At 40.6% G+C, this 27,984-nt stretch overlaps 1 protein-coding gene across 5 annotated transcripts in view; it reads right to left on the reverse strand.

Moving 5' to 3' along the window:
* LOC124605345 (histidine--tRNA ligase, cytoplasmic) overlaps window positions 1-27,984 on the reverse strand; it is a 53,913-nt gene that overhangs the window by 24,046 nt on the left and 1,883 nt on the right. For 3 of the 5 annotated variants that reach the window (XM_047136959.1, XM_047136963.1, XM_047136960.1), the window contains 4 exons: window positions 5,923-6,135; window positions 2,920-3,141; window positions 2,408-2,614; window positions 2,022-2,316 (listed from right to left, as the gene is read on the reverse strand). In XM_047136959.1, the coding sequence (XP_046992915.1) occupies window positions 2,022-2,316; window positions 2,408-2,614; window positions 2,920-3,141; window positions 5,923-6,135 (937 nt within the window). Of the gene's footprint in view, window positions 1-2,021; window positions 2,317-2,407; window positions 2,615-2,919; window positions 3,142-5,922; window positions 6,136-24,869; window positions 25,045-27,984 lie in introns of all 5 variants that reach the window. The other 2 variants (XM_047136961.1, XM_047136962.1) reach the window with 1 other exon arrangement.

Below are 27,984 nucleotides of genomic sequence, written 5' to 3' on the forward strand. Positions count from 1 at the left end.
TGCTCTTCCAATTTCTTTGCTGTCTCAGACAGAATTACAATGTCATCAGCAAACCTCAAGGTTTTTATTTCTTCTCCACGGATTTTAATTCCTACTCCAAATTTTTCTTTTGTTTCCTTTACTGCTTGCTCAATATACAGGCTGAATAACATTTGGGATAGGCTACAAACCTGTCTCACTCCCTTCTCAACCACTGCTTCCCTTCGAGCCCCTCAAATCTTACAAATGCCATCTGGTTTCTGTACTAGTTGTAAATAGCCTTTCGCTCCCTGTATTTTATTCCTGCCACCTTTAGAATTTGAAAGAAAGTATTCCAGCTTTTTCTAGGTCTACAAAGGCTATAAACGTAGGTTAGCCTTTCCTCAACCTATCTTCTATGAGTAGTCATAGGGTCAGTTTCGCCTCGCGTGTTCCTACATTTCTAAGGAATCCAAACTGATCTTCCGTGAGGTCGGCTTCTACCAGTTTTTCCATTTTTCTGTAAAGGATTTGAGTTAGTATTTTGCAACTGAAACTTATTAAGCCGATAGTTCAGAAATTTTTACACCTGTCAGCAACTGCTTTCTTTGGAATTGGAATTATTATATTCTTCTTGAAGTCTGTGGGTATTTCGACTGTCTCATACATCTTGCTCATCAGATGGACGAGTTTTGTCATGGCTGGTTCTCTCAAGGCTACCAGTATCTCTAACGGAATGTTGTCTACTCCCGGGGCCTTGCCAGCCGCGGTGGTCTAGCGGTTCTAGGCGCACAGTCCGGAACCGCGCGACTGCTACGGTCGCAGGTTCGAATCCTGCCTCGGGCATGGATGTGTGTGATGTCCTTAGGTTAGTTAGGTTTAAGTAGTTCTAAGTTCTAGGGGACTGATGACCAAAGTAGTTAAGTCCCATAGTGCTCAGAGCCATTTGAACCTGGGGCCTTGTTTCAATTCAAGTCTTTCAGTGCTTTGATAACACTGCCCCTCAAGTACATCTCCTTTGTAAGGGCCCTCTATATTATCCATCCATGTTTCTGTTTTCCCTTCTTTGCTTAGGACTTGTTTTCCATCTGACCTCTTGGTATTCATACAGGCAGTTCTCTTTCCTCCAACGGTCTCTCTAATTTTCCTGTAAGTAGTATCTATCTTACTATTAGTGATATATGCTTCTACATCCTTACGTTTGTCCTCTAGTCATTCCTACTTAGCCATTTTGCATTTCCTGTCTATCTTATTTTTTAGACATTTGCATTCCATTTTGCCAGCATCATTTATAGCATTTTTATATTTTCTCCTTTCATTGATTAAGTTCAATATCTCATGTGCTTACCAAGAATTTCTACTAGCTCTCGACTTTTTACCTACTTGATCCCCTGTTGCCTTCACTACTTCATCTCACAAAGCTACCCATTCTTCTTCTGCTGTATACCTTTACCCTGTTTTATTCAATCATTCCCTAATGCTCTCTCTGAAACTCTCTACAACCTCTGGTTCTTTCAGTTTATCCAGGTCCCATCTCCTTAAATTCCTACCTTTTTGCAGCTTCTTCAGTTTTAATCTGCAGTTCATAACCAATAAATAGTGGTCAGAGTCTGCATCTGCCCCTGGAAATGTCTAATAATTTAAAATCAGGTTCTGAAATCTCTGTCTTACCATAATACAATCAATCTGAAATCGTCTCGTGTCTCCAGGTCTCTTCCATGTATAAAGCTTTCTTTCACGATTCTTAAACCAAGTGTTAGCTGTGATCAAATTATGCTCTGTGCAAAATTCTATCACATGACTTCCCCTTTCATTGCTTCCCCCAGTCCATATTCACCTACTACTTTTCCTTCTCTTCCAACTATCGAATTCCAGTTTCCCCATGACTATTAAATTTTTGTCTCCCTTCGCTAGCTTGAATAATTTCATTCATTCTTATGTTCTCATTATGTTTTGGTAAGCAGGTTAATACTTATCACCACTTCTTTTGTTACTACCACCAGAGAACTCTTCTGAAAACATGTAAATAACAATACACTGCATAAATGTGAGGACACACTTACCTAATAAGATAGCCTCGTAGATAATTCCAGTGTAATAATCAAGACCACGAGCTAAGCTAAGATCAAACTTAATTTTATCAGAAACCCCATACAAGTCTGAATAGTGCAAAAATAGCTTGATAGCTTCAAGGCCTTCACAGGCATCTTTCGATTTCTTTAATGATATATCTGACAGTAGTTTCTCAGCCAATTCCTGTCCACCACTGAGGCGCACATATTCTCCAATTCGATCTGCCACATCCTCTGGAAGACCTTTTTCTGAAACCATCTCATGACGCACTTCTTCCCAGGATAGCTAAATTTTAAAAGAGAAAAAACATATGAAACACAATGAATAATTTAACTAAATGGCACACGCCATGAAAAAAATAAAGGTCAATACCTACTTTGTCAAGCTTATCTACAGCAGAACATATAGACCGAAATTTATCTGCAGGCACCCCACAAACTTCAAAGATGCCATCAAGAAGTTGTCGGTGATTAACTTTCATAACAAAATCTCCAATGTTCAAACTGTTCAGTATCTCATATACAACACGAACACATTCAACATCAGGAATCATATGGTCATATTGGCCTGCGATGTCAAAATCCTTTAAAAAATATTATTAAATGTAACAAATTTTTGTTTGAAAAAGCAAGTAAAATTAACTATTATAAAACTATCAAATAATGAAATGAGACGAAGGAGACCAAAGTCAATCTAATGATCCTTTACAATATGACAAAAATGATTTATTATTTCATGATTTATTATTTTTGTAGTAATAATAATTATAATTATAATAACAATACATATCATATGAGGAAACACTGAAAACAAGCAAGTGCAGATTGGTGATAATTTTACTGACAATACAGACAATGTACTACACTGAACATCAATAACCAAACTTACACACTGATAGAATTCCCTGTATCGACCTCTTGTCATAGCTGGGTTATCTCTGCGATAAACTTTGGCAATGTGGTAACGTTTTATGTTGCTTATTTTGTTCATTGCCAGATAACGAGCAAATGGGACAGTGAGATCATATCTCAAAGAAAGTATTTCCCCTCCTTGATCAGCTAAATCATATATCAATTTTGAATCTTCACCATATTTCCCAGTAAGCACTTCCTGCAATAAATATTAATAAAATAGCAAGTGCAAAACAGAAAAATTTACATTAAAAATACAAGTGACACATGCCACAAAGGACTAGCCATTACTATAAATACGAATTAATACATGTTAAGTACTAGCTTGTAGAGATTGTCTCAACGTACATAGATCTATGTTAAAATCAGTAATGATAGCATAAAGAAGAATAGTAAAGCATCACACAACCTTTACAACATAGTACTAAGAAAATGTGTATAACCATTTGTATTTCAAAGTGAGAAACAGAAAGGAGAAAGAGAAAAAAGGAGCAAGAGATTTTGCTTTGATGTGATGTCTTTAACAAGGCACACTCAGCTTTGTGAAACCAACTAAGGAGCTACTTGAGTGAGAAGTATTGGCTCTAAGGTCCAAACAGTTGACCACATACCCCTCCATGTTGAATCAGAACAGTCACAAGAAAGATTCAGATTTTAACAGCCCTAAAGATTTAGCTAGATCTAGGTGGAACAGTTATTGAAAGAAGGTTTATGAAGCAGCACAAATCTTGAAAAATCTGATTAAAATAGTTCTCGCAGTTACAGGCTTCCACCTCCATGGCTTCTAATCATCAACGAACTAGCTAGCTGCTGCAATGTGCAAGAAATCCCTTATGAGAAACTATCTTGGCAGCAGAATAAACATATTTATTTTGTTTTTGATTTGTTTGGATTTATTTATTTGGCTGAACTTACACACATTGGAAAAAATAAATTAAAAATTTCAATAACTACTAAAAACTTAAGCCAAATGAACATATCTATTTTGTCCACTGCATTTTTTAAATCACAAACACAGGTCACTGTAGGCCAGGCATCCCAATGGTTCAGTGGTGAGAGATTGGACATCTTGTAGCAGACCCCTGAGATGATGTATCAGGGGAAACCCGGGCTAGGTGGGTGATTGACTGCCCTTCAGCTCCACATTGGGGGCATTCTGAAGCTCTCCACTGAGTCAGTTCTTTGTTGCAGGTACAATGGTTTGTGCAAATCCTGTCACTGCACCTCTGTCTTCTGGAAAGAGACTTTCTGGTACCTCCGTAGGTGGATTTGTCACAAGGAGCAAGTTCGTGACAGTCTGGTCCTGTTAAGTGATGTCCAGTGATCACTGCTGTTGAAGTCATTGAGCTGGTTGGTGACTGCTACATGTGGATGTCTTTATTTCACTCTCAGTTGCTACAGTTTAAGGAAATCTGAATCGACATGAATGGGAAAGGATGGGCTGCATATTACATTTTTGCAAGTGATTTGTTTGGATAAATTCCCATTACTTATACAATCTGTTACTAGAATATAACCAATAATGGTAGTCAGCCATGAGTGCACGGAAGATAACAAAACAGCACTACCCTATCAATAGAAAACTCACTGACGAACATCCCTCAATAAGGGACTGTTCCGTCACTGGAGAAGCTCCTGATGTAGACCTCCAAACAACAGGGTTCAAACATGGAGTTTGTGAAGGCAAAGAAAGAAGTCTAACAACTTAGTAGCATTTATTTGAATTGACAATGTCCACAAAGATTTGCAGGCAACATTACAGCCTTGTTGCTACCTGATTATTTTCTTTTCTTTTTCTTTTGCAACTCTGTGGACTAGGCAGTGGTAAGAAACTTTGTTTTTTTTTCCCTACTTGAGACTACAATGGGGTTTAAATACCACAAAAAGATCCCACTTTCCATCAATAATTGCCTCTCCTTCAGCTACAGAGTGTGTGTGTGTGTGTTGCTCAATAGAGTGAAGGAGTCCTCTGAATAATACATAGTAAACCAGACAAGAAACAATGCCCTTATGTCATTTGCTTTTGGAGCAGTAAGAAACTTAACTTTTAATAGAATTACTTCCCTATATACATGCTTCTGGGAAAATCAGCTGAAAAAGCAGAGGAATCCCTACTTAGGCCAATCTTTGTATACCTCTTGGAAGCTGTCACTATAACCATTGAAAATACCATATAATATGCACTAGAAGGTAAAATTTTAAACATTTTGGTGCACCTGTAATAAACAAAAATAGAACAATATGATGTAATCACCCGAAGAGTACTCCACATCTTATGAAAGTACTGCATCTATTGCATACAGATGGGTAACAAGTATTTCATTCCAATACCAGATGGCCTAACTGTTTATGGGCCTTGTGAATTACCACCCACTACAGTTTTATAATAGAAGTAAGTTACAAGACAGTGGGACTGACTACAATCATGAACTTCTCATAAAAAGACAACATGTTGCTAGAACAAACATGACACAGTAACTTCTTGATATTATCTAGGATGGCCTTTGATGCCAGTTGCGAACGATATTGTTATGGTGTTGTGTGGCTAAATTTCTGTTATTACAAGATTAAGACAATCTACAGGCAGTTCAGTTACAATTTGTGGTCTCTGAAAACCTATCTTTAAGACTGTGTACGTAAAGAATCCGCTACAGAAACCAAATGGCAACAACATAATTTTTCTTACAAAAAGTACCACAATGCATCTGGGGAGCAATGAACTTGGATTAGCAAGCTGCATCCTCTTGGCATATTTCACTTACTTAGCTTTTCAACATAATAATAATAATAATAATAATAGTAATAAATTGTTGCATGTACATTTGGTTTTCATGATGCACCAACAGTTTTTAACATCACATTAAAATGAAGGAATACTAATGCTTCTAGAGTGAGGGAATGTTACATAACATGTTAAATGGCCCAAAAACTGAAGGAAGGTCTGTAATGAGTACTCCAGGAAGAGCTAATCAAAATTCACCTTGAGTTCAAAAACAGGTGTATCAATAGTTTCTGCTCCATGTCTTTTGAACACAGCAATGATTTTCTCAAGAACACTTGTGCGAAGTGCCATGTGCTCAGGTCCATAATCTCGTGTCCCTTTTGGTGTCTTCAATGTGAACTTAGTATTTGCATGTAAATCCTCAGGTCCCTGAGCAGTTCCCTTTGGCATTTTATTTGCTGCAAGTGATCCCTGAAATCAGCAGAGAAATCAAATGTTATATTTCTCTCTCTCTCTCTCTCTCTCTCTCTCTCTCTCTCTCTCTCTCTCACACACACACACACACACACACACACACACACACACACACACACACACACGCAAAATATGTATATATTATACAATATGGACTACAAGTTGGAGAACTGGCATAATATTAACTAAGCACTGTTTGTAGAACAAGAAGCACATAATAATAATAATAATAATAATAATAATAATAATAATAATAATAATTTTATTGTGTTCAGCTGATTACAGCAATAGACAAAGTCAAGAGCATATATTTCTACATAAACTACTATATCAATGTAAATTGCTTTACATAAAATAGGTACACATTAGAATACAGTATTTTCATCTTCAAAGAATTCATCAATGGTGTAAAACGGATTGTTCACTAGTAGCTTGTATAATTTAGCTTTAAAGATATTTACAGGCAGTTCGTTAAAGTCGGCACTTAGTCTATTAAACATCCTTAGTCCAAGAACTAGGTAAGAGTTATGCGATTTTGATAATCTATGATATAGTACATCTACAGATGTTCTGTTTCTAGTATTATGGCTATGAATATCACTTCTCAACACAAAATTAGACACATTGTTTCTAATGTACATTAAAACATTGTAGATGAATAAGTTCACTACTGTAAGACACTGCAATTTAATAAACAGAGGTTTACAATGTTCTGTTTTATCAGAATCTGTTATTATTCTTATTACTTTCTTCTGTAAAAGTAAAATGTCATTTACATGGCAGCTACTACCCCACAGTAAAATTCCATAAGAGATGATGCTTTGGAAGAAGGCAAAATATGCTGATCTCACATAGTCATTGGGAACATGTCTTTTCAAATTTCTAATTAGATAAATAACTCTTGAAAGCCTAGCCAATATATTTTTAATGTGTGGTTCCCACGCCATTTTTTGTCAATAGTAACACCTAAAAATTTAACAGTTTCTAATTCCTGGTAGTTAGGAATCTCTTTGAGGCTAAAGTAAAGTGTCTGGGTTTTGTTTTCATTTAGCAAGAAGCCATTAGCTTTGAACCATGATGAGGACTGAGCAAGGGTATTTTCAGTCAGTGTTTTCACACTTTTATGTAGAAAAGTTGTGTCATCAGCGTACAATATTGTATGAAAATTTATGAATAAGGGCAGGTCATTAATCATTAGTACAAGGTCCAAGCACTGACCCTTGAGGTACTCCGTACCTAACATTAACCAAATTTGATTTCTCCCTACCAATGCACACAACTTGTTGACGGTTCTCTAGAAAAGACCTGAACATATTTATACTGTTGTCATCAAAACCATAGTAAACTAGCTTATTCAGCACAGTGTCATGCTCTACACAGTCAAAGGCTCTGCTCAGGTCACAAAATGTAGCCTGGGCATAGTCCCTAGCCTCGAACACATCTAGGACTAATTTTACGAGGGAGTCCATTGCATCTGTTGTGGATTTACCTTTCCTAAATCCAAACTGTTTATCACTAATTATAATTAGTTTACCCAAGTAGGCACTAACTTGCTCATACATAATCATTTCTAAAATTTTTGAAAAAACTGGGGTTATGGATATAGGTCTGTAACTAGCGGGACAGTTCTTTTCCCCTTTTTTGTATATGGGCACAACTCTAGAAATTTTTAGTATGTCGGGGAACTTACTTTCAACTAGGCATTTGTTAACACAAAAGGTTAAAGGATAAATCACACAATCAATAACATCTTTCAACAAATTACATGACATATCATAGTAATCAACACTAACTGTAATCAACACTAACTGAAGGTTTGAAATTTTTCACTATTTTTAGGATATTATTTGGGCTCACTTCTGTGAAAGTGAAAGTGCTTGGGGAAAGCTTTTCAAAGCAGCTGTCCATAATACTAAGTGCATTTTCAGTTGGTTTGATTATTGAACAAATAATTTCTTCAATGGACTGAATGCAATATTTATTAAATTCTTCTGGGGTAATGGCAATTTCCTCTTTGTGTTTAGTGTGTGCAATGGAGTTTATTACACTCCAGGCCTTCTTGCATTTATTGTTAGATTTTTCAATGTTTACTATGTTATGCAGTTTCTTTGTTTCATTTATTGCCTTCCTATACTTGCATTTAGCTTTAGCATACAGGTCTTTAAACAGTTCTGATTTACTGGTTTTGTACAGACTAGAATACAGCATAACAGTATTTTTCAGTTGCCCTAACTGTGGAGTATACCATTCCTTCGTTTTCCTTTTCTTGTAATTACTACAAATATTCACTGTACATTTTTTCAGAGGGATGTTATTTTCAAATACATTTAAAAAGACGGAGAAAAGCTTCGTGAATACAATATCAGCTGAACAGTGTTGAAGCCTAATAAAACATGTGTCCCAACTGAAATAAGTGAGGGCATGTCTAAACCTATCCATCCCCTCTCTGCTCACTGGTCTAGTAATCACAGTTTTAGATTCTGGTTTGGTGCAGTCTGAAGTTACATTATTAAGACTAAGATGTACTGCATCATGGTCTGAGAAAGGGGAACTAATTACATCAGTGGACATAAAAGTTCTCTTAATATTTGTAAATATATTGTCAAGACAGGATGGGCCTCTGGTAGGTTTGCAGCTAACATAGTACAGGTTAAATTGTCGAAGCACATTTTTGAGCTCTGTCACAGTTTTTCTGTCCTGCAGGACATCAAAACTTGAATTGATATCCCCTCCAATGACACAACATTGTATTTTTTCCATTTTGGTATACATATGTACATTAAGAGTTCCTCAAGTTTCTCCGGAAAGATATGGGGGTCACCACTAGGTGGCCTGTACACTACTACCACCATTAGCTTAAGGCTCTCAATTACTAGACCTGACATTTCAAAATGCATTTCATCACAAAGGGTATTGAGATCTATCCTGCCACAGTTTGGTGCAAGAGGTGTTTTTACATATATTGCTACCCCACCACGTAAGTGCTGTTTTCTGCAATAGCAACTAACAAGGGAACCTCCCCATTGCACCCCCCTCAGATTTAGTTATAAGTTGGCACAGCGGATAGGCCTTGAAAAACTGAACACAGATCAATCGAGAAAACAGGAAAAAGTTGTGTGGAACTATGGAAAAAAATAAACAAAATATACAAACTGAGTAGCCCATGCGCAAGATAGGCAACATCAAGGAGATTGTGAGCTCAAGAGCACCGCGGTTCTGTGGCTTGCGTGAGTAGCTGCGGAATGGGAGGTCCTTGGTTCAAGTCTTCCCTCGACTGAAAATTTTACTTTCTTTATTTTCGCAAAGTTATGATCTATCCGTTCATTCATTGACGTCTCCGTTCACTGTAATAAGTTTAGTGTCTGTGTTTTGCGACTGCACCGTAAAACCGTGCGATTAGTAGACGAAAGGACGTGCCTCTCCAATGGGAACCGAAAACATTTGATCGCAAGGTCATAGGTCAACCGATTCCTCCACAGGAAAACATGTCTGATATATTCTATACGACACTGGTGACAGCATGTGCATCACATGACAGGAATATGTTGTCGACCCACCTAATTTGTACACTTAGCGAATGGGTAAAAAGATTCTTCTACCTTGCCCGACTTAAGTTTTCTTGTGGACGTGATAATCACTCCCAAAAGAGTGATGAAAACATAAGAGTTTGTCACATAACCTGAAAATAAAAAATTAAACTTTTCACTCGAGGGAAGACTTGAACCTAGGACCTCCCGTTCCGTAGCACGGGACCACGGCGCTCTTTACCTCCCATTGTCCTTGATGTTGCCTATCGTAGCATGGACTACTCAGTTTGTATGTTTTACTTAATTTTTTCATAGTTCCACACAACTTCTTCCTGTTTTCTCGATTGATCTGTGTTCAGTTTTTCAAGGCCTATCCACTGTGCCAACTTATAACTAAATCTGAGGGGGGTGTGATGGGGAGGTTTCCTTGTAAGTAGTGTGTAATCACCCAATACTTTGTACCCAAGATCATCCTCTTTACACCAATGTTCACTTAAACATAGAATATCTATCACGTTTTCATTTGAAAATTCGTTGACAATTAAGTTTTTATCTGCCATGCCCTGAATATTGAGGTAGCATATTTTAAACTCTACTTTAGGCATTTCTTTTTTTGCATATTCTCTTAGTTGACATGACCTACTGTTACTGCATGAAAGTTGACCAGGTTGTGTGCTTATGTTACTAGAACACCCAACCTGGTCTATATATATATAAGTTTTTTGTCATCTCAGTTGAAACATAATCCAAACACATTACTGGTCTTTTTTCCTTCTCTAGCTTACCCAATAATACTATTCCGATAATTGTATCACTTAGAACACGTTTACCTAGATAACTGAAATGTTGACCATGCTTGGTATGCCATCCTCTGCTACAACTACTGGCATTAATTAAGGAAACATTCTTAAAGTGCTTACAGATAGCTTTGTACTCCATGTTTGTCTGCTCCACTTCCTTATTCACACATGACCACTGGGGCAAATCATGTTGATGTGGCACATTAACAACAATCACGTTGGTGTGGGTTAACATTCCGAGAGTCTTCTTCAGTGTCGAAGTAGCTGTCTTCCTTTCGTTTCTGCTGACGTCGTTTGCTCCGGCCATTAACACTACAAAGTCTCTGTCCGCGAGGACTGTGCTTTCTTTCTTGATTGATGTTGAAACATCTCATAAACCAGCTCCTGATTTAACGGTACTTTCTATTAATCACACGGGGTCCGCTTTCCGTTAACATAGCTCCTAATCCTCTGGCGTAACTGTCTGAATAAATCTTGATTTTGCGTTTTTTCTTATACCTTACTTGGCTGTTTGCTAAGTTTTGAGAGTCCTGTGCCACCTTATCAGATGAGTGTGCTGATACAGTTTCTATGTCATCTGTGTTTGGAAGCGAATTATATTTGTTATTTAATGGTAACCCAAAGTCCTGCCTATGTTTATTGTTAATATGTTTGTAAGCGCTCCCCTTCGATTTTACAGTTACCCATCTACTGCTAGGCCTGTTGTGAGCCGTTTTAGTCGTAGCTTCACTTTCGGGCAATCCTTCCATAGGTTTGGGGATATTAAGACACACCTGATGAACACTCTCTTCCAATTTAAGCCTGAGTCTTCTGTTTTCATCACTCAGAATTTTTGTGTCCTCTCGTAGCTCAGCAATAATTAACAACAGATCATTTTCGGAGGATGAAGCACCGATTTTCACATCTTTGGTTTTTGTTTTACCACGCCATTGCTCCGACTTGTGTGGATTTAATTCATATTTCTCGTACAGTTTTTTTTTAATTTGTCCTGTAAGAGTCCAATAATTGTAATATATGATAGGTTTTCCTTTTTGATACTGTCGGTCTTCCTTGCTGCATCACACGTACACGTTTCTTGATCATTAAGGGATGCAGCCTTTTGTTTACAATCCGCACAGTTCCACATAGTAGCACAATTATCGTCGCTTCTCAGGGAAGGATCAACCTTTCCGCAACGAAAATGAAATTTATGGTTACACTGGACACAGACGAAGCCACTTTTAACAGGTTTCATGCACTTTTTGCAAGATTGACACTGTATAACACTATTTTCACAAACTTCTATATCCAATACTTCCACAACTGATGCCATCTTCAACACACAGTGATGCAATAATGTCAGTTACAACAACTTTAGTTGTCACTTGTTGCCCTCCATCCCCTCCTGCAAAATTTACACAAGTTCATGACAAACATTACAATGCCAAATTAAATAACAGTTCTGTCTCCAAACTTATTTCCCACATCATAGTGTCCCCTATCATCTTGTCCGAGTACTTAACGACTATGCTAACATGCATTTTCTCTGATTACACAGATGATAGGACCTTTACAAATGTGCTGAATGGCACAAAATAGCAAAGAAATTAACCAAGACCACTAAGAAAAACTTCACATCGCGAAATTCAATATGTAGTATATACATTCTAAGGCCTATTTGGCAATATTAAGTATGTACACAGCAACTTTAAAAATCAATAACGCCCTCTCACAAATCTTTTCTAGGAATACCAGCAGGAGAAAGTTTCGTTCTCTCTGCACCAATGTTCAATGCGTACAATAAGAACATTGTGAAGGAAGTTCTTGAAGACTGGTAGGATAACATCATTATAGGTGGCAGAAAATATAATTCAGGTGTGTAGATGACACTGATAATTGCAACAAACATCAACTGGAAATCATTATATGAAGGTTGGCCGAGCGAAGTATTGAGTATGGTCTTCAAATCGACAACACAAAAACCAAAGTGATGCTTGTAGATCACCCTAATGACAACAGACCTGACATCACAAGAATTCCTGGCTATGAGGTCATCACTCATTTTGAATATTTAGGATTTGTTTGTCACCGATACTAGGATTAAAAGCTTGAGATCAATAGGCAGTTTTCAATTACAAGAAATTTTTCAATTAAACTTGCTCTCATCTGGAAGGACACCTCCACCATTGTCAAGACAAGATCATTCTCATCCAAACTCTTAATCTTGTATACTTGGACGATGAGAACAAAGGATCATAACAAGACTGACACTCTCAAAATGTAGTGTTATAGAAGATTACTTGGAACACCATGGACAACACATTGAACTAATGAATCTATTCTGAGGCAGCTTGGCATCAGACTAGGACTGATGATTCTTGTCAACCATAATCATTTGAACGATTTTGGTCACACTGCCAGAAGGCTAGTGGTAATGCAAAGAACAATCATAAAGGGACCAGTTGACAGCCGAAGATCTAGAGGACGCACATCGTTGCAGTGGATACAACAAATTAAGAGACTGACCAGAATGGGCTGATAGCAAGCAAGTCACCATGCCAAAGGCAGAGCTTTGTAGAGGTCATCAAGGAGCTTACCATGTGATGCCACAAAAAACCTTGTAGGGTTAGCCCAAAGAGAGAGATTTTTTTCAGTGTGTGTGACTTTTAGCACAAACCAATTAATATTATTAAGGGCCAAAATTAAAGGCACATTACATAGCTCATGAGCAAATAATGTTATTAATCTTCATTAAATGATACATTTCATTAAGTACTAATCTGTAAGTATCGTTTTAGATTTAAGACTAGAAAATATCTACTACTTAATTCTACACCATTCAGAAGGCAACGTTACGATGTATGGGAGAGAGTACATTAGGTGCCACTTTCATTTCCACCGTTCCCTGCTCTATGTTCAAATGGTGTCCAGGAAAAATGTCAGTAAGGCTCCATATGAGTTTGGTATTTTGTGATACATGGGAGGTAGTGTATGCAGCTTAACTTGTCTTGAATTGTACACTTCCATAATTTTAACAGTAACTTGGCCATGGTACACAGCATCTTTTTTAGTGTCTTGCCAAGGACGTTTGGTGCTTATCTCAGAGATGCTCTTGTGCATACTAAATGGACCAACAATCAGACATGCTGCTCTCCTTTGGATCTTGTCTACATCCCGTGCTGGCCCTACTTGGTAAGCATCCCAGAGAACAAGCAGTCGTGCAGCAGATTCTCAGGTTTCAAAAGTTACCAGCACTGCCATTTGCATCATGCAGAGTATAAAGTTCATGCAAAGTGTTTAATTTCTTATATCTTTCTGTTTGGAAGTAAGGAGCAACTAATTTTTTACAGTATTTTCAATTTCTTTATTTGTTTTACATTTGCAAGTGCTAGGTTCAAGAACAGCTTTCATGAGTAGCTACAGCCATGTGAAGTGGCTGTTGGACACTGGAGCAGGAGTTTATGAGTGAGGCACGACAAAAGTGTGCTTTATGGATATATCTGCAGTATTGTCCACAAGATGGAAGAGAGAATTCCATGAGCAACTGGGAGCACGTGCTGCAGGCAGCCACAGGTCACCACTCATGTCGACATCAATGACAGCTGTGATTATTTCCAGTGACTGGTGGAACTGATGTACTCACTCATGTGTTCTAAGCACAGATGTCAATTTGCAGCATCATTCTGGCATCTGATTAGGGTCTTCTGGTCTAAGGTTGAGTGGAGCGTCTAGTTATGTGATGAGCTCGCACAACTGGGTGAAGATTGTGAAGTCATCACCGATATGTCGTGTGCACTAAGCATCAGAAATGGCTTCTGAGAGGATACAGTAAGGTTCAGGCAGTAACCTCAAAATGTAGGGGAAAGGTCACCAGTGACAGTAATATCCACTGCAGCTACATTTATACTGTCTTTGAGGGTGTCCTGGTTACATATGAAAGGGCCACGGCAACAGTTCACACCACAGTTATTTTCATGTTCCATGGATCATTTTGCATGATAAATCATCATGATGTGGAACAAGTCATTTTACATTCATATTGGAAACTAATTTGTACATCTGTTTGTACTCTAAACACCACCATGTTATTATTCTTATTTTTTTCCCACAATGAAAACAAGATATACAGATTGAGTTAGCAATTCCTACCCACCACTTTTTACACATTACAAACATAGAAATTCTTCTACGAAATAGAAGGAGTTGTCTAGGACAAACTTTTTCAATTTATTTTCAAATTTTACCTTGCTGTCTGTTAGACACTTTATATCACCGGGTAAGTGGTCGAAAATTTTTGTCGCAACAACGTGCACCCCTTTCTGTGCTAAAGACAACCCTAACGTTGAGTAGTGAATGTCATTTTTTCTTCTAGTATTGTAATTATGTACCTCATTGTTCTTTGTGAACTGTAGTGGATTATTTACAACAAACTTCATGAAGGAATAAATCTAGTGTGAAGCAGTAGTCATAATGCCCAACTCCGTAAACAGATGTCTAAAAGATGATCGCAGATGAGCACCACATATTATTCTTACAATGGGCAATGAAGATCTTCTTTCTTAAAGATGAGTTACCCCAGAACATTATTCCATATGACATTACTGAATGAAAATAAGCAAAATATGCCAACTTACTGATTTTTCTCTTCCCAAGATTTGCTATGATTCTAAGTGCAAATGTGGCTGAACTAAGTTGTTTTAGGAGTTCCAAAATGTGTTGTTTTTCCAATTTAAATTCTCATCAATATGGACATCTAAGAATTTTGAAGTTTCCACCCTTTGTATTATTTCATCACCACATGTTACACTTATTACTGGTGCAGTACTGCTAGAGGTGCAGAACTGAATATGATGTGTCTTGGTGAAATTCGGGGTGAGACCATTTGCAGAAAACCAGTCAATACTTTTGAGAACTTTGTTCACCATTTCTTCCATTTCTGTATGTATATGGGAGTGATTACAATACCAGTGTCATCTGCAAAAAGAACTAATTCTGCTTGTTGTATGTTAGATGGTAGATCATTTACATACATTAGAAACAGCAATGGACTTAAGATTGAGCCTTAGGAAACCCCATACGTGACTTCTCCCCAGTCAGAATTGTGTTCCTGGATTCTGTTGGTTGAATTACTACTGAATACAACTTTCTGCCTTCTTTTGGTTAGATATGACATGATCCATTGGTTGGCTATACCATCAAACCCATAAAACTTCAATTTATCTAGGAGTATACTACAATTCACACAGTCAAATGTGTTGAATAGGTCACAGAAAATACCTACTGGTGCTATTCTGTTATCTAATGCTTGTAATATCTGGTGTGTGAACATGTAAATGGCATTCTCAGTAGAGCAACCCTTCTGAAACACAAACTGCGATTTGCTGAGGATATTATCGTTGACAAGGTGAGATAGTATTCTAGAATACATCACCTGCTCAAAAATTTTGGAAAAGATGTCAGCAGTGAAACAACTTAGCAGTTACTGACATCTCTATTATCACCTTTCTTAAAGAGGGGTTTAAGAATGGCACATTTTAGTCTCTCTGGAAAAATGCCTGGAGTTTGTGATGCAGTACATATTTAGGAAAATACCAGACTTATTGTATGGGAACAAATCTTTAGTACTCTATTGGAAACACCATCAAAGCAAGAAGAGCTTTTATTCTTGAAAGAATGTATGACCCTCTTATTTTCAGAAGTAGAAGTTGGTGGTACATTCATATGATGTAATTTTATGAGTGTTACTTCAACGTATTTCTGTGGTCTTTCTCTCGAACTGTTCGTCCCTATGCTTTCTACTATGTTTAAGAAATGATTATTAAATACATTTGCTGCCTGTGACTTATTTATAACCCTTCCATTCAATTCAATAGTAATGTTATCTTCTTCTGTGGTAGGTTGTCCTGTCTCTTCCTTCACTATATTCCATATTGTCTTAACTCTCTTGTCAGATGTACTGGTTTCTGACATAATGTGCATGTTTCTTGATTTTTTGATAACCTTTCTTAATAATTTTCAGTAGTTTTTCTAGTGAGCAATGATTTTTTTTTTTCATGGCTGTTTAATGTCCCTTCTGATTAGCTTACGTGGAAAGCTGTTTTCAAATACTGATATGAATTTATCAAGGAATAGATTAAATTTTATATTGGCATTTGGTCTTTATAAATTTCATCCCAGATTGTTTCTTGTAAACTACTCTTAAAAACATTTGCCCTGTAGTCATTAATGATTCTGACTGACTTCCACTGAGGTGTATCCACACTGTAAGGCACCATGTCATTTTTCCTGACTAACTGTGCATCATAACCAGAGGGGGCATTTGTTACTGGGTAAACAGTTATTTTCTTGGTTTGTGCCTCATCAAAGAAAACATCATCAATTAGGGACCTACTGTCTTTATCCACCCGTGTTGGATAGTTAGCAACTGAGAGCAAACTGTAGGATCCAAATAAGGTTTCCAGATCATTTTTCCTAACAGAATCCTTTAGAAAATCTATGCTGAAGTCACCACAGACGATTAACTGCTTGCTGATGTCTGACAGACAGTACAGTAAAATAAATGATTCAAAATTTCCCATTGGGGATCTCTATACTGTTACAATTAAAAGTGAACTGTTTTTCAGCAATAAATCACAAGCACACACTTCTATGTGCTGATCACTACAAAATCTACTTGTGGCAATATTATTGAACTTATGTTCTGTCTTAATTTATGCAACAACAACTCCTTTTCGCATAATCTTTTCCTCTAAATTTGGCAAGCAGGCAAGAAGCTCTTTCTACCTTATTACTCAATCCTCTAATATTTTGGTGGAATAAGCTAACCTTACTTTTCTGTGCATTCTTGCGAGGCTTTTCTGTTATAGTGACTTCTTTCAAAACAGGCTGCCAGAAACTTTATTCTAACCTAAAAATGGTGGCCCTCTGACACCAGTAACCACAGGGATCCTGCGTTGTGTGATGGTGGCCCACCCGTACATTTCTCAGGCAACTGAAACCAGCACTGCGAGCAGCAGGAGGCGATTGGGTGGGGTTAAGGTGGAGGGTGAGGTGGGGAGGAAGAGGGATAGTATGGTGGGGGTGGTGGACAGTGAACTGCTGCATGTTAGATGGAGGGCAGGGGACAGTTAGGGAGGGGGGGGGGGGGGGGGGGGAGACCAAACTGTGAGGTCATCGGTCCCTTGCTCCCAGTAGAAAAACTACCCAAGGGAAACAAGAAAACAAAGATGACGTACGACACAATAACAGGAGAAAGGAAGAACTAGAAGAAGATAGAAGGACAACAAACACTTCAATGGACAAAACAGGACAAGAAAACCACAGAGAGGTGCAAGAAACAGGGAAAGGAGATTAAAAACAAGAAAGCAGATTACCATGGCTGGCTGACCACGAGAATAAAAAATGAGAAGCCAGCCACTCTGCAACACATTAAAACCTCCACCCTAAAAGCCCTAGGATGGAGGACACAGAGGGACAAAAGACATGCGCTAAAACTCAGATCAAATGATAAAACTTAATCTCACGAATGAAACACAAAACTAAAGTGACTGTTGAGGCATTGTTGCCAAACACCGAAGGTAGGGTGTTGGGAGAGTTAAAGGTCCACCGCAGAGCAGCTAAAAGTGGGTAGTCCAGCAAGAGCTGGACGACTGTCATTTGGGAGCCACAGCGACACTGAGGTGGGTCCTCGCAACAGAGGAGGTAACCATGTGTGAGCCACGTATGGCCAAAGCGGAGCCAACGAAGAACAACTGACGCCCTGCGAGAAGCCCACAGGGAAGAATTCCACACATTCGCAGTCTCCTTAATGATATCCAATTTGTTGTGCATACTGTTATGCCACTCTGTCTCCCAAAGCCAAAAAACCTTGCGGCGTGAGAGAGAACGCAGGTCAGTTTCAGAGATAACCATCTCCAGGAGTGGTTTCCGCATAGCCTATTTGGCCAGCCTGTCAGAAAGTTCCTGGGGTCCACACAGCACCACTGAACGAATGGACCGTTCCAGGGCAGAGATGGATTCCTGGATGTTCGCTACCAAAGGATGGCAAGGGTAGCACTGGCCGATAGCTTGTAAGCTGCTCAGGGAGTCAGAACAGAGAAGAAATGACTCACCAGAACAGGAACGGATGTACTGAAGTGCATGAGATACAGCCACAAGCTCTGTAGTGAGTACACTGCAGCCAATGGGCAAGGAATGCTGTTCAATATGGCCTCTGCGGACATAGGCGAAGCCAACATTACCATCAGCCATCGAGCCATCGGTGTAAACAACTTCAGGGGAGTGTCGTAGGACCGTTGCTATTCACAATATACATAAATGACCTTGTGGATGACATCGGAAGTTCACCGAGGCTTTTTGCGGATGATGCTGTGGTATATAGAGAGGTTGTAACAATGGAAAACTGTACTGAAATGCAGGAGGATCTGCAGTGAATTGACGCATGGTGCAGGGAGTGGCAATTGAATCTCAATGTAGACAAGTGTAATGTGCTGCGAATACATCGAAAGATAGATCCCTTATCATTTAGCTACAAAATAGCAGGTCAGCAACTGGAAGCAGTTAATTCCATACATTATCTGGGAGTACGCATTAGGAGTGATTTAAAATGGAATGACCATATAAAGTTGATCGTCGGTAAAGCAGATACCAGACTGAGATTGATTGGAAGAATCCTAAGGAAATGCAATCCGAAAACAAAGGAAGTAGGTTACAGTACGCTTGTTCGCCCACTGCTTGAATACTGCTCAGCAGTGTGGGATCCGTACCAGATAGGGTTGATAAAAGAGACAGAAGATCCAACGGAGAGCAGCGCGCTTCGTTTAGAAATCGCGAAAGCGTTACGGAGACGATAGATAAACTCCAGTGGAAGACTCTGCAGGAGAGACGCTCAGTAGCTCTGTACGGGCTTTTGTTGAAGTTTCGAGAACATACCTTCACCGAGGAGGCAAGCAGTATATTGCTCCCTCCTACGTATATCTCGCAAAGAGACCATGAGGATAAAATCAGAGAGGTTAGAGCCCACACAGAGGCATACCGACAATCCTCCTTTCCACGAACAATACGAGACTGGAATAGAAGGGAGAACCGATAGAGGTACTCAAGGTACCTTCCACCACACACCGTCAGGTGGCTTGCGGAGTATGGATGTAGATGTAGAGCAACAGAACACATCAAGAATTGAGAGGAAGTAACAGCGGAGAGCGGTGGGGTTAACAGAGTCCTTAGGACCAAGCAAAAGGTCCAGACAAAGCTTCGGCCGAGAGGTACACCATGGAGGTGTATGTGAATGGACCTCAAGTAGGGTGGTAAAGGGAAGCACTCCAGTTTGGAGAGAGGAGATCGCACGCATACCGCAATCGTGAGCCCTGACCTGGCCGCCGATGCGGGAGATGAACTGCTGTGGATGGGAAAATGAGACGATAATTCGGATGCTCAAGAGAACTACAAATGTGTGCATCTAACTGGCGAGTAGTTGTGCACGTCGGATCTGCAATGGAAGGACTCCAGCCTCCTCCAGGACACTGGTCACCGGACTCGTTCTAAATGCTCCTGTCGCTAGGCAAACGCCACAGTGGTGCACTGGGTAGAGGAAACGCAACACTGAGGGGGCCGCCGAGCCGTAAACCAGACTCCCACAGTCAAGGTAGGATTGAACAAGGGCTCTGTAGAGCTGCAGTAGCATAGAGCGATCTGCACCCAACTTGGTGTTGTTCAGGCAGCAGAGAGCATTGAGGTGCTACCGGCACTCCCGCTTAAGCTTATGAAGGTGAGGTAGCAAAGTCAATCGGGCATCGAAAACAAAGTCCTAAGAATCGATATGTCTCCACTATAGTGAGTGAAACGTCATTAAGATAAATTTCAGGTTCTGGATGAATGGTAAAACACCGACAGAAGTGCATGACACACGACTTCGCTGCTGAAAACTGGAAGTCATGGGGTAGAGCCCGTGACTGCGCCTTGTGAATGGCTCCCTGTAGGCGTCGCTAAGCAGCACCAGTACTGGAGGAGCAATATGAAATGCAGTAGTAGCCCGCATACAGAGAATGGGAGACCGATGGCCATACAGCTACTGCTAGGCCGTTAATGGGCACTAAAAATACATACACACTTAATATGGAGCTCTGCGGAACAACATTCTCCTGAATACAAGGGGAACTACGGGAGGCACCAACTTTGACACGGAAAGTACAGAGTAACAGGAGGTTTTGGATAAAAATTGGGAGCAGGCCCCGGAAACCCCACTCATACAGTACGCAAGAATATGATGTCACCAGTTCGTGTCGTATGCTTTAGGTAAGCCAAAAAATATGGTAACCAGGTGTTGGCGTCTGCAAAAGGCTGTTCGGATGGCAGACTTGAGGGCCACAAGATAATTAGTGGTAGAGCGACTCTGGCGGAGGCCACCCTGACATGGAGCCAGTAGGCCACGTGACTCCACGACACAACCCAACCGCTGGCACACCATACATTCCAGCAGCTTACAGAAAACGTTGGTGAGGCTGATGGGTCACTAGCTATTCACATCAAGTGGATTTTTACTGGGTTTTAGCACCAAAATGATGGTGCACTCCTGCCACTGTGATGGAAAGACGCCATCACACCAGATCTGGTTGAAGATGTCAATAGTCAGACAAGAGGTGTTTACTCATCTGACTGCAGATCTGATTTGGCACAGGAGCTGTGTCGGGGCAATGGGCAAGGATGCTGAGGAGCTCCCACTCTAAATGGGTCCTTATGGGGTTCACTGTGGTGTGTAGTGAACAAGAGGACTTTCCTTTTCATCCACTGTTTGAGGGTGTGAAAGGCTGCGGGGTATTTCTCTGACACAGAGGGTCGAGCATAGTGCTCGGCAATTGGGTTCGCACCTGTAAAGAGCACACCATTGATGTTAACACCAGGGACACCTGTTGGGGTCTGGTACCCAAAAATATGTCTGATCTTCGTCCAGACTTGGAAAGGAGACGTATGGCACGCAATAGTTGACACGTACCTCCCCCAACACTCCTGTTTCCATCATTTTATAAGCAGGTCAACGCAGGCACAGAGCCGCTTAAAGGCTATTAGGTGCTCTAGGGAAGGGGGGACTTATGTCGCTGTAGAGCTCACTGACTATCTTTAACTGCCTCAGCGACGTCCGGAGACGACCGAGGGATGGTCTTTTGACGTGGGCACCCTAGAGAATGAAGGATCGAGTTTTCCACCACAAAAATTATCATTGTAGTGGCCTGCTCAATCACAACAACAGTGGCACCACGTGGAGGAGATTCAACGGTGACAGCAGTGGTGAAGGCTACCCAGTCTGCCTTGTTTAAAGCCCATCTGGGTAGGCATATAGGGGCATGACGCTGAGGGAGTGACAGGGAGATGGGGAAGTGGTCACTATCACACAGGTCGTCATGTGCTCTACAGTGGATAGATGGAAGAAGTTCTGGGCTGCAAATTGGTAAATCAATGGCCAAGTAACTCCCATTAGCCACACTGAAATGTGTGGCAGCTCCAGTATTTAAGAGGCAGAGGTCGAGTTGGGACAGTAAATTTTCTAAATCTCTGCCATGGCCAGTACGCAAGGTGCTACCCCACAAGGGGTTACAGGTGTTAAAATCTCGCAAAAGTAGTAAAGGTTTATGGAGTTGATCAATCAGTGCAGTGAATACCTTCAGGGGTACCGCACCATCTGGAGGGAGATACATGTTGCAGACACTTATTTCCTGTGTCGTCCACATCCTGACAGCCACAGCTTCAAGAGGGGTTTGAAGGGGCGTAGGTTCACTACATACTAAGTTCAGGACGTAAATGCAAACCCACCTGACACACTATTATATTCGCTACAGTTCTTGCAATATCCCATGTAGCCGCGGAGGGCAATGCAGAAAGCAGGTGTAAAGCTTAACAGTTGCCATAGCTCAGCCAGGTGGTGGAAAAAACTGGAGGATGACATGATCGTGAGACTGGGAAGGCAAGAAACACTCAGTGAGGTAGTCTACGCCTCAGGGTCACCTGCTGCCAACGACTTATTTCCTGAAAAGGATTCATCCATTGTGTCTAAGGGTCTGGTGACATCTAGGTCCTCAGCAGACACCAGAATCTTCACCTCATCCTCAGAAGCAGAGCTCGTAGGTAGCAGGGGTGTGAGTACCACCGGGTCTCCTTTCTGGATTTCTCTCGATGACCCTTGGATTTCTCTAGCTGGAAGGACTTCACTGTTTCAGTCTCCGGGACTGAAGAAGATCGTGAAGCCCTACAACCAGCTGGGCACTTCAGCCACTGGCAGGTGTCATCCTTCCCAACCTGGAAAGGGAGAGACCCAAGGGACACCTTCCTAGCGAGAGGAGCCGAAGAAGACTTACGCTTCTCTGGCTGAGAGGTGGGGACTGGTGTCCCCGATAGTTGGGAGGGGAATGCTCCCGAGGAAGATGGTGTGGGAGCAACAGGGAGGGAAGTGACCCCCCAGCATCAAGGGGGAGGTGTAGTCTTCTGGCTCTGACAGCCAACTGGAACTCACGAAACTCTTGTGGCTACAACTGTTCTCACAGTGGTGGCATAAGATGAGGCCATAGCCACAGGATGTAGGCACTCAAATTTCCTCTTGGCCTCAGTGTAGGTCACTCAATCCAGGGTCTTGTATTACATGATTTTCCTTTCTCATTGTAAAATCCTGCAGTCTGGTGAGCAAGGGGAATGACGCTGTCTGTAGTTGACACTGATGGGAGGAGGGGCACATGGAATATTAGGATGGGACAGATGTCCACAATCTCAACATGTGATGCCGGAAGTACAGCGGGAAGACATATGGCCGAACTTCCAGCACTTAAAACACAGCATTGAGAGAGGGATATATGACTTGACATTACAGTGGTAGACCGTCACCTTGACCTTCTCAGGTAATGTGTCACCCTCGAAAGCCAAGATGAAGGCACCTGTGGCAACCTGATTATCCCTTGGACCTCAATGGACACACCAGACAAAATGAACTCCTCGTCGCTCTAAGTTGGCACACAGCTCGTCGTCAGACTGCAAAAGAAGGTCCCTGTGGAATGTAATACAGCTGGACCATATTTAAGCTCTTATGCGGCGTGATGGTAACAGAAACATGCTACAGCTTATCACAAGTGAGTAATGCCTGTGATCGAGAAGAGGATGCCGTTTTTATCAGGACCGACCCTGACCGCTCTATAAAAAACTGAGGCTTTATCAAGACAAAGGAGTCCCCATCAGCTCTCTCACATACGAGGTACTGGGGTGAATAAGGTTCACTGCCATCCTTAACCTGGTGTTCCTCCAATGGTGTGGACAGGGAGGGGAACGATTTAGGATCAGACTTCCTTGCATTGTACTGCGACTTGGAACGTTTAGACACTGCTGGCGTTTGATCACCAGCAAGTGATGACGTGGTACGCTTCATCGTGCGTCTCTGCCCTGATGCCACCCACTCTGACCAGGGGCCCTCCCCACGTGCACCACCCAGCTTCAGCAAAGGCCACTTGGGAGTCCCGATGCCCCAGGGTGACGGGCATCTACTCCTTGGGATACATGGGGAGTTAACGGAGCAGGCATCAACAGAGCGGTCCCTGTGTAGTCAGGGGCCTACAACCAACAGAGTATATGGCGACCCCACAATGGACCGGCTACCGTGCTGGATATCAGGTGCAAATAATTCCATGGTCTTCGTCGGCGTAGAAAACGACACTGCATAGTGGGTGGAGGAAAACGCACCCAGGAAGGTGTCCTTGCTCAAGAGATGGAGGATGAGTGGGGCTGCAATGCCATGATGAGAAAGTGGGCCGAAGATCTCTATGCACAATAAACTTGATGCACCACGTTAATGCGCCCTTCCCCAATTGGCTCGCTCTTCGGGAAAATTTTGAAAAATGGAGGTCAAACCCCACAGGGGACCATCCCATAAAGGCCAAAAGGTGCGAGACTCCTCTTACTCGCCTCTTAACGACAGGCAGGAATACCTCGGGCCTATTCAAACCCCCGGGCCCTCCTGGGGGCCTGTTACTGGCTGAATAAGTAAGTTCAAAATGTTTACTGAAGAGATTGGCATACCACCTTCAACAGGACAATGCCTTGGAAACTACTGTCATATTCCATCACAAACCTTTCGGTTTATGAAAGTTTCGCCTTTTACCTTTAATGATATTACACAATAGTAAATCTGACACACCTATTGATGATTATCAGTACTATTTGGTACATAATTTTAAACATGTTATGTAATTTCTGACAGAAACATGTTACATGTGACACACACTACTCATAGTGATAATGAGTAATAGAATATAATTTTGAGCATGAGTTCCATTGTTATGCAAGAATATTTTTACGTTCTTGCATTTTTCTTTAGGATAGCTAACACGATCCTATTACTCTTCTACAAAGCATTTTTAAGAAAGTTAATTCTTTAAAGTTTAAAAGCACTTACCTGTACAACAGTGCGGTTAAAAGTAGACCACAAAACGTTATTTAATGTTTTAAGGCATCCAGTCCGAACAGAGTACAGAAGTTCCAGAAAAGGCGTCATATTAGAGATCATCACGGCAGCCACAGCAATAAGTTATGAAAGAGGAGCAAAAATTCTTCTTTCAGCAACGTGTATTCTTTTATGTTGCCCAAAAGAGATCAGAACCAGACAAAAGTAACAAAATCACATTTTCAAACCTTTACAGTTTTGTGTACTGAAAGAGGAAGCTTAAAACATAAGTTCCTACGTTAAACACAGCTATATAGTTCTAATTTATGTACATCTTTGTAGGCACCACAATATTAATAACATGCTAAGACGCAACAGTGTGCTCTCGTAACTTATAATAGGCAGTCAAATAAAAATGAGACAGTTGGGAAAAAATTAAGTATACTATTTATTATTTCAAATGCAATCACTTCTAATACTTTTATCTCACTGAGACAAGACAGTCCATGCTTTCAAGGACAAATGTTTGCCCATGGAACCTGGTATGGTGGGCACTACTTCATCCAAATCAAATTGAAGACCATGAATGTGTTTTTAGTTAGTAGTTAGGACCATCTGGAGGATGCGTAACAGGTAAGGGTTTGTTAGCGAATCTTCTGCAGCATGCTCAAAATAACCTTGGCAACATGTAGGCAGGTTTTAAGACATTAATAGTAAGAATATCTCCACCCAAAACTCTCAACTGCCGCAGAGGTCTCATTAGTTTGCAATTTTTTGTTTTGTCAATGTTTTCATGTTGTTGGTGACATCATCCACTAGTGGCTTTTTAAGCTCTTATCTACATCGTGTTGATGACATTGTCTGTTTACTGGTGAGTATTGTGTTTTTTACTAACTGCTCCCCCCTCCTTGCCATGTGCACCTTGTCCAGCAACAGTTGCCACGTATTCCCCTCCTCCTCCATCTCTACTGGCCTGAGCGACCATCTGTCACTGTCACTATGGTGGTGTGTGGGTGCATTTGGGAGACATGACAGAGTGTTCTTATACTGAATAAAGGGTGGTAGAATGAAAGCTAGTAAAGTGCCTGTGCTGTTATACGTGTATAAGGGCCTCAAATCTTATCCACTAAGGATGAGTGGTTTTCCTTTTCTCATTCTTGTCTATTAATAGTTACAGTGTGATTTTCTGACATTGATGAGAAGCAGACTGATTTTGATTTCACTCATTACAAGGGGTGCCACAAGTTCCCTCAAGTGAAATACCCTGATATTTCCCCAATTTCCAGACAAGTTTTAGCATTTTTCCCTGGCAAATTTTGAGATCTTAAGCATAAGTTAAGACGTAAGTTGACAATCTGTCTTTGCAGCTACGGTACAAGAAACAATATTGCAAATGCGGAAACATTTCAAAAACTTGCGCGCACATGGCATTTCCTGATGTGAGCAACAATCTTAAGTACTAACATTAACATCTTTTGTAATGAACTGTTTTTAGATGGAGAAAGCAAGCCAAAGGTATACGTGTTTCATTAAGACCACTGATATTTTATTTCAACAAAAGAAAACACATTTTGAGACAAAAATATGCATTTCCTTGGAGTCGCAAGACAGATTTAAAATACCTTGACTGATTTGAGAAATAATCTCAGAAAAAAGTAGGCCTCTTGAAAAAAGTGTATAAAGCGGGGAAGAATTGTGTAAACCAACACTGTACGTCATCGCCAATAAAACGTTGGTTCTAATATGTTCACTATTGTCAGTTATTACCCACTGTTTTGTATCTATTATTTTAAACTTATTGTCTGATTTTTCTCTTGGGAAATATATGAATACATAGCATACAAACCGTGACTGAATTTTCTTCTTCTTATCGTCCATACATATAAATTACTTTTGAAGTGCCAAAATGGACTATAACAAATAAAATGTCTAAATTGCCTCACTGTACAACATTTTTGCGATGAGACTGTCGCAATTCCTGAAATCCATCGCCCATTGCCTCTGGCCTGCTTAGGGGCATCACAGTCCTCGGTCCATGGATAAATCATGAAAATCCACTGCATTACGCCACACACAGACAGAGACAGCCTGCAGGCAGATCGGTAAGACTAGATCCGATGGGCAGTATCGGCACATTAGTGGGAACTGAATGGCTTTAGATCGGCAGGCCCCATCCGTTATGGATACCGCTGAAACGGCCTCCGATTTTGACCCGGCATGGAAATCCATTCATGTGGGCAGCTATTAATGAGCCACAGACAGCATGTTGTTGAAATGAGACCACAATGATCAATCCATGTAACAGATGACTTGTTCAAGCATTCTGAGAACCAATAATAATGATAGGTAGCAACTCACCGTAAGGATGATTTCTGAGCCACAGACAGGCACATAGAAATGACAAACACACACTCACAAGTAATTTTCCAGGCACAAACTCATTCACACAATCACTCTGACAAGTCACGCACACATGACCGCTGTCTCCGGCTACTGCATCTACAGTTTCTGAGAATCAGTTCCAAACAGACCACTCTTCATGCGTCCCTACTTCTAGTCGGCAGCTACCAGGCTAGTGGCAAGAAGACTTGCAGCACTGACTGCAAGCTGATGGGAGTGGTAGGAAGAGGAGAAGAAGTATGAATGAGGGAGTAGGGAAACAGTACATGTACTTGGCTGCATCCAGCTAGCAGTGATGCATGGCACCTCAATAAACAAACCATTTCATCTGCAGAGACAAAAACAAAATTTTTCCAGCTTCTTTTCCAAAATTTCCCTGATTTCCGGAATCTGTGGCAATCCTGATTATGTACCAAAATGTTTACTGCTGATGTCAAGAAAAATCCCATTACTCCACTAATCCATATTCATTCTTCTCATCAGAGGCTTTTGAGGCAACAATTAGCATTAAGTCAAGAGATCAACCTATCACTAATCACTGTATCTGCATGAAAGCTCTTGTTTGACAGTGACAAGTATGTTTCCTGAGTGATCTGTACAATATAATACACCCTTTCACTTACTCCCTTGGATCTAATGGATAGATGCTTCTGCTTCAGTGTTTCCTAGACAGTCCAATCATGTTTCTTACCAGCTCATTATTTTCTTCATTGATTCCAACTAAGCA

Source organism: Schistocerca americana, chromosome 3, assembly GCF_021461395.2.
Source record: "Schistocerca americana isolate TAMUIC-IGC-003095 chromosome 3, iqSchAmer2.1, whole genome shotgun sequence".
NCBI lineage: Eukaryota > Metazoa > Arthropoda > Insecta > Orthoptera > Acrididae > Schistocerca > Schistocerca americana.